This window comes from Physella acuta, unplaced genomic scaffold, assembly GCF_028476545.2.
Source record: "Physella acuta isolate Inbredline_101_S28 unplaced genomic scaffold, ASM2847654v3 ptg000188l, whole genome shotgun sequence".
In the NCBI taxonomy this organism is placed as follows: domain Eukaryota; kingdom Metazoa; phylum Mollusca; class Gastropoda; family Physidae; genus Physella; species Physella acuta.
In genome coordinates, this window is record NW_026731707.1 from 130,850 (window position 1) to 138,882 (window position 8,033).

The window sequence follows — 8,033 nt, forward strand, 5'->3', positions numbered from 1 at the left end:
TCAGTAAATTCACTAACTGAAATCGCAGGAGTTACTTTAAACGATGAACAATTTAGCTCATTGGCAAAGTTAATTAACATATGCTGTACTTTTCAAGCATTCAGCGCTGATTGCGAGCGAGGTTTTAGTCTTATGAACAGCATTAAAGTGCAAGCACGAAATAGACTTGAAGTCACACATTTGGAGAATCTAATGCGAATTAAATTATATCTAAATGCTGGAGAGGATGTGGATTTAAACAAAACATATAAGGTGTGGAAGCAAGGCAAGGTTAGACGCGAGAAATTGCAATAAATGCCCCTGAAAGGTTAGCTAATTTTGTTTTCAAGTCAGCTTTTTAAAATCGTTAACATGTTAAACTGTTGTATTTGTATTACCGTTATGGTATTAACATTATTAACATATGATTGCATTACACTAACATAGTAAGTCGACCATATAACATGTTGTCTAAGTATAACTCTGAAAGTTTCTGTTGTGTATTTTATTTTATTTTGATGGGATTCGTATCTTCTTTTAATTGCATACGTTTCACTAGTCCTACACATTATACTATTAATTTATATCAAAATGCATGCCTTCATTACTCTGCTTAATTGCAAGCCTAAACATACATATAAAGTTGCCCAAGTCATTTTTAGCACCGCGCACACAACATATTTTTTGCACACACACTCTGGGTCCTTAGAGGGAACATTGCTGGTGTGTTTGTGTATTGTTATCCCACGGTCGAATGCGGTATACAAGTTGGAGTGAATGGTTGTAAGGGGTTAGTTGGCAGCGGTTAGGGCGAGGGCTATTCTGTTACGTGAAGAATTGAGTCCAAATAAAAGTATTGAAGATAACAACGAATCGTTTCCTGAGTTGACCCAAACCCGGACGCAACAGTTGTATATCTTTTAGTCTGGGCGATCTCTTTTAGCTTTTGGCGAACTAATTTAGAATTGGGCGAACTCTTTTAGCGTTTGGCGAACTGGTTTAGCATTGGGCGAACTCTTATAGAATTAAGCGAACGTGAAAAAAATCCCTCACAAACCTGACGGTTCACCGTGCGGGTGAAGTCGTACACACATATACGTACACATGTTCTCACCAATGCTACAAGTTGGTAAAATTAAATATTTGTAAGCAACTAAATACACTTAGAAAATTAAATGAGCGACCCAGGCTTTTATTTTTTATTATTTTTTTTTTGCCTCAGACATGTAATTTACAGCGTCAGTTTGCCTTGCCATGTTCGCTTTAGTATTACAGTTTTCATCTTCGGCTGTAATAGTACTTTCACACATTGAATATGGTTTACTTATACATAGATTAAATCCTTTTTTTTCTCTAGCTACAAAATTGTATTCGTTAATAACATTAAGGGTTTATTTTCTCGTAAATTCAGCACAAGGAACATGTGGCACTAGTCACTAGGGTGTGCAGTCTGTGAGTTGAGTCCTCACCTTCATTGCGCATGCGTGCAAGACGAACACTTAACCAGTGAGGAACATGTCTAATGCCATGGGACCAGATGTGCTCGTTCAGACGAATATCAATACTTTTTTACATTTTTTTAATATCAATACACACACACGCACACACACACACGCACACACACACATACACACGCGCACACACACACACACACACACACACACACACACATATATAATATATATATATATATATATATAATATATATATATATATATATATATATATATATATATATATATATATATATATATATATATATATATATATATATATATATATATATATAATACATTTATTTCAACATCTCATAAACTTGCATTCAAATAACATTTAATTTAATTAATCATCAACTGTTTCTGTTCATGCCCAAGACACATAGTAGATGAAGTAGAGCTCATCTGTTTCAATGACCTCGACAAAAGGGGGATAGTGTGGTCAACACTATGCCCAGCAGCCTTAATTTCCTTAACGTGAATCAGGTACTCATAAGAGCTGAGTGAACTCAGGGGTGTCGACTCAAGTCCAGAATCTAAACGAGGCTTTCAGTCATGAGCTCTACCATTTGACCACACCAGCACTACTAAACACCTGAATGAAAGTCAATAACTTAATACCAGACATTTTTGGTTCATTGAGAAAACAGTAGAATGTATAGTTTTGAATTTTAAAACTTTATGCCATTTATGGGGATGCTAAAAAAATAACAGCTTTGATTTTAAAGTATTGTTACTTTTGTTTGGTGATAGAAGTTTTTTTATATAAGAAAAAAGGCTCAACTACACTAGTAGTACTCATGGTGAAAGGCCCTACATATTTTTTTAATTTTTTTTTTTATTAATTCAATTGTTTTAAACATTTAAATCAGTAATATTAATTTATTTGATAGTTTTACATAGCATCAAAAACATGAACGTCAATTGCACATATAATAATCAAGGGGAGAAAATAAATTGGCATAAGAACTAGACTACTAGACTAAAGTAAGGTGATTTAACTCGGTTTCTCTATAATTTTTTTTTTTGTTTGTAATAGTTTCATGCGTTTCATGCAGGCAAGTACAAAATTCAGGAACAATTAAAATCCCCTTTATCAACTATTGCATTGATATTTTTTCTTATATTTTCATTACTAAACTTGTACGGCTAAGGTGTTTTAAAACTCGAAATTCATTAATTTAAACAAAAATAGAAAAAAAAAAACAAAGAGATTAAGTTGCTAAAAAAAACAACTTATAAAAATAGACTAATGAAAGTAATGAAAGAAATTTAAGTGCAACTTTATGTATATTTATTTTAAAATCTATGATGACATAACATTCATAATTTTGTTTATTTCGCTTAACTCCCCTGTCAAATACCGCGTTTTCACTTGCGACATGTATTCTATACATTTCTAGAAAAAAAAAACTTCGCTATAGGGTCTAATTTAATAGGGGAGCCTACCCACTTATTGCGAAGTTTTTTTTTCTAACCATGTATAGTATACATGTCGCAAGTGTAAACGCGGTATAAGTGTAAGGTAACTCGTACATTGAAAGATAATCTCGTTTTTCGTCGTTGTTCAAAATAATAATAATTTCTCTTTCAGCCTAGTAGTCTAATGTCATAGAGAGAGCTTCATACTGGACCTTATTTTTAAAGTATCTTTTTAAAGACACAATTTTAAAGATATCTTTACCCTATCATAGTTTCTTTGAGGCATCTCTTTGGAGGGGGGGGGGGAGGAGAAAGTCTACCCCCCCCTCCCCCGAATGAAATGGAATTTATATAGAAAACATATCCTTTTATCAGTGTTCGCCCCCTCCCCCCACCCAGGAAAATGTAGTCCGCCCCCCCCCCCCCTCCGAAAATATCAACTACCCCCCCCCCCCCCCCCCCCCCCCGCGCCCCGGAGAAAAAAGTCTGGAACAAACACTGTTCTCCATAAATAGCTTTTTTTTTCTCGCAATAATCGCATCTTCCCCGATTGATCTGTGTAAAAGTTAAACGCGTTCACATTTTAAAGTGAATATTAATCCCCCCCCCTACCCCCCTCCACCCCCATACCCTTACCGTCATCCATATGTAGTGTTAAGATATTATTTACCAACTCGCGGCAACAATCTACCAACATATTTTGACGACAGTGAAAACAAAACGGACACAGGGCGCGCTGTCATCGTTCTCTTGTGACGTAGCGCCTAGCACCAAAGGGCACTAACCGTGATGGATATTATGGCGTGTAATCTTCCAATCATACAAATGGTGCCGAATGCTGCCGGTTATAGAACGCTTCACACTTCTGCGACCGGTCGCTCAGATTTGGGTCATTCGTGACGTCATATACATGGTAATTATATTTCCAAATTTAGTAGAAATCTAAATTTAAACAAAATTGTATTCCTTGATAATAAGATGTAATTAAAAGAAATTCTAGATCTAAGAGTAATGTAACATCATGATTTGGTAGATAAACATACCGAAATCATGCATATTGGGAAGGCTTTGTATAGTGTTGCTAAATTGCTTGTCAGATCGGTAATTTAGTCGGATAGTGTTAATATTATGCCTGTCTGTGAATTCATCATGGCGGAAAGTTTTGCTATCATGCCGGCAGTCTTGTCATCTTTGCCGGAAAAGTTTGCTAGCATGCCGGCAGTCCTGTCGTCTTTGCCGGAAAGTTTTACTATCATGCCGGCAGTGGGTTCAACGTGAAGGGTAGTGTTTTTATCATGTTAAGTTATTGGTAGGCGTGGTTTGGTGGTAGAGCGATAGATTACTAATCCGAAAGTCTCGAGTTCGGATCTCAGTCCAGACTTGTGTCTGCAGGACTTCCTTGAGTACACCCAGATCTAACTTGGTACCTGAATCAAGTTAGAGAGGGTAAAAGCGGTTGGGCTTCATCTGCCCATTTTTTTATTTATGTAGGCCACTATGTGCTCATAATCCGGGCCACCCAGGTTACATTACCACAAAAGTTGAAGTTGGCCATTAAGTATAAATCTGATATTAGCCACTGTCGAGGTCACTGAAACAGGTGAACTCTACTTCACCTGCCCCATGGACCGTTAGGTTAGAAAAGGAACTTTACTATTACTCTGGTGCTACAATATTCATCACTCGTACATGACCAAACCAAAACTTGACTTAACTTTTTTTTAACAGAACATGTAACAAATAACACAACATAATAAAGTAATAAAGAGAAGAGTCGATGACGAAAATCGTTACTAGATCTATATTTTTCCGACTCATATTATTATTGTTTAAGCGAAAACGTGCCAAAATATGAAAGTAAAGAACCGAAATGAAAAAAAAGACGCTTTGAGTCAGTCGTAACTATTTTCTTCAACCAAGGGATTGAACTCTTCCTTGTTTACACGAACAGAACAGCGCCTTACTTAAGGGAGGTTACTCTCGGTAATTTTTTACTGTTTGTATTTAGACAAGACAAGGGATTGTTACAATTAACTGTACAAAACTTTCAATTCGCGTCTATTCATTTTAATTATTAACTGACCAAACCTCATAATGTAGCAGCGTTTTGTTCAAAAACCACATTTCAGGAGTGAGTTTTTATGCTTGTCATGTTTCTCTCCACTAGAATGGTCTCCCCCTTGTCTCGAAATATCCCCTTCAAGGGGCAAGCAACTCTGGTGGAAAAACAAAGCGTGATGACCAGTGGTCAGTATAGAAACGGGCCGAGCCCAACAAAAACGTGGAGACCTCGTATTTTGCTAGGGTCTCCTGCATTCTTGGGGCGGCGTTTTAGGGGGATTAGGGTGGATAATCCGCGGTGGGGGTGGTTGTGTATGTATTGTCCGGGCTTCATGACTAGGACCGGTTGAAGCCGGCATGATGGGATGGTCCGGCTCGGGTTGCTCAATCTGTCCGGATGATTGGATCTTGGGAGGGCTTCGGCCAAACGGGAAAAACAACCGGGAGGACATTTTTTTGGTCAGTGGGGGCTTTATTCGGACAGTGGAGTTACTATGCCGGTCAGTTGTGCCGGTTTGTGGTGCCATCATGCCGGTCAGTTGTGCCGGTTAGTTGTGCCGTCATGCCGGTCAGTTGTGCCGTCATGCCGGTCATTTGTGCCGTCATGCCGGTCAGTTGTGCCGGGTTATGGTGCCATCATGCCGGTCAGTTGTACCGTCATGCCGGTCAGTTGTGCCGTCATGCCGGTCAGTTGTGCCATCATGCCGGTCAGTTGTGCCGTCATGCCGGTCAGTTGTGCCGTCATGCCGGTCATTTGTGCCGTCATGCCGGTCAGTTGTGCCGGGTTATGGTGCCATCATGCCGGTCAGTTGTACCGTCATGCCGGTCAGTTGTGCCATCATGCCGGTCAGTTGTGCCATCATGCCGGTCAGTTGTGCCATCATGCCGGTCAGTTGTGCCATCATGCCGGTCAGTTGTGCCATCATGCCGGTCAGTTGTGCCATCATGCCGGTCAGTTGTGCCATCATGCCGGTCAGTTGTACCGTCATGCCGGTCAGTTGTACCGTCATGCCGGTCAGTTGTACCGTCATGCCGGTCAGTTGTGCCATCATGCCGGTCAGTTGTGCCATCATGCCGGTCAGTTGTGCCATCATGCCGGTCATTTGTGCCGGACAGTGGAGCTACCATGCCGGTCAGCTCTGCCGGTCAACAGTGCTTGCATACCGGTCAGTTGTGCCGGCCAGTGGTGTCATCTTGCCGGTCGGTTTTGCCGGTCAGTATCACCATCGTCTTCAAATTCCGGACGGCGTTGTCAAGCGGTAAGGGCACGACTTCACACACGAAACTACTAGCTTGGATCCCGGCCTTGAACCCGAAGGAACGCCCTGAGTCCACCCAGCTCTAATGGGTACCTATCCTCGTTAGGAAAGTAAAATCCACATAGCACCGACCACACTATCCCTTCATTTGCCGTGTCTACATACATAGGCGATATCTACTCCATCTGACCTGTTGATAGTAAACGGCCACATTAAGTTTTTTTTTTCAAACTAATTACGACTTAAAAACCTAACCCTTGATCTAGTTTACTTTAAATTGACTCCAACACACGGTAATGGCGGATCTCTGAAATAACTTGCACAAAACAATGTGAGTACCACAACACAATTTTGCTGGATGCCTGCTAAAACTCAGGCCGTTCAGATTGAGCAGAACAGTTTCCCTTGCCCTAACCTCTGCACCCTGACCCATCAATGTTGTGTGTAGTTATCGTTGGGGGGAAGGGTGGGGGAAAGGGGGGTGGTCATTGATCCTAACCTTTAAACTCTGAAAGATGAATCCCGGCAGAAATTTGTATGAGAAGTGAGAAGATTAAAGTCGTTCTATAAATTATACAAACTAAAATGCTTTTTTTTACAAACGTTTTGGGTTGTGTTTAAAACTGAAAATCACAATGCATCATTACAATTTTGAAATTATTTTTTTTTCAATTTTTATTGCATATATAAAAGTATGACTTTATGGACTTAATTATATGTTAAATTTACAGTGGGACAGCTTGGCCAACCGGGTAGAGCTCTAGACTGCTAACATGAAGTCTCGAGTTCGAATCCGGGTTCAAGTCAGTAGCGTCCCAGATTCCACGCAGCGCTGATAGGTACCGAACACTCGTAATGCTGACCACACTGTCTTTTCATAAGCCAAATGCATTGAATCCAGATGAACTCTACTTTATCCCATCAGAGTCTCTTCCAGACATCTCTTTAGAGGGGGGGGGGGGAGAGAAAGTCTACCGCCCCCCCCCCCCCCCCCGCTCGCCGAATGAAATGGAATTTATATAGAAAACATCCTTTTACCAGTGTTTCCCCCCCCCCCCCCCCAGAAAAATGTAGTCCGCCCCCCCCCCCCCCCCCAACTCCGAACGGGAAAAGATAATGATGATTTTAAAATTATTATCCTAAAACCAGTCACTACTTCTATTACTCTGATCAGATGTTTTATACACACAAACGGCGTGGAATTAAGAACAGCAAAACTTTAACACAGTTGTCGAGAAATGCCATGTTAATAAACCTCAAGGGGTCAATGCAATCCACATCTTCAAATTGCAATTGCTTGATTTTTGAGTCGTCCGTTAGTAGGAGTTATAACAACTGTATCCTTCTATTGTGTAATCCTTTTATTTCTTTAAGTAATACTAACAGTGACGATGTCGCCTTTAGAATGTCATCCGTATGACCCGTCGGCATTTAGGATGTCGGTATTTTTTTTTTTTTTTTTTTTTTTTTTTTTTTTTTTTTTTTGCAATTGGACTTTTTTACGTGTCGGCCTTTGGTGCATGTCGGCATTTCTAGAATACGCTAAGGTCATGATTAAAAAAACCAAACTGCCGTTTCCTTGGTTCCAGAACGTTCTGCTCTCCCCATAACGTCTATCTAAATACCTCCATACAAATGTGCACCAACAAGAAATATTTGATTACATTGTAATAATAGCTCGCCGACCCGGACTACTGAACCGTGACGGGCTTATAGATCCACCCAGATAATAATTACATCACTCAGACTCTTATGTCATCAATAATTCACCAACGCCGGAGATTCAGATTTACAAAACTTTCTTTATTCGCATACC

General features: G+C 40.0%; 1 protein-coding gene across 1 annotated transcript; it reads right to left on the reverse strand.

Moving 5' to 3' along the window:
- Nucleotides 1-5,729: 5,729 nt before the first annotated feature.
- LOC131936819 (protein PIF-like) lies at nt 5,730-6,086 on the reverse strand. Its single transcript, XM_059293898.1, has one exon. The coding sequence runs from the start codon at nt 6,084-6,086 to the stop codon at nt 5,730-5,732; it is 357 nt and encodes a 118-aa protein (XP_059149881.1).
- Between the last annotated feature and the right edge of the window lie 1,947 nt (nt 6,087-8,033).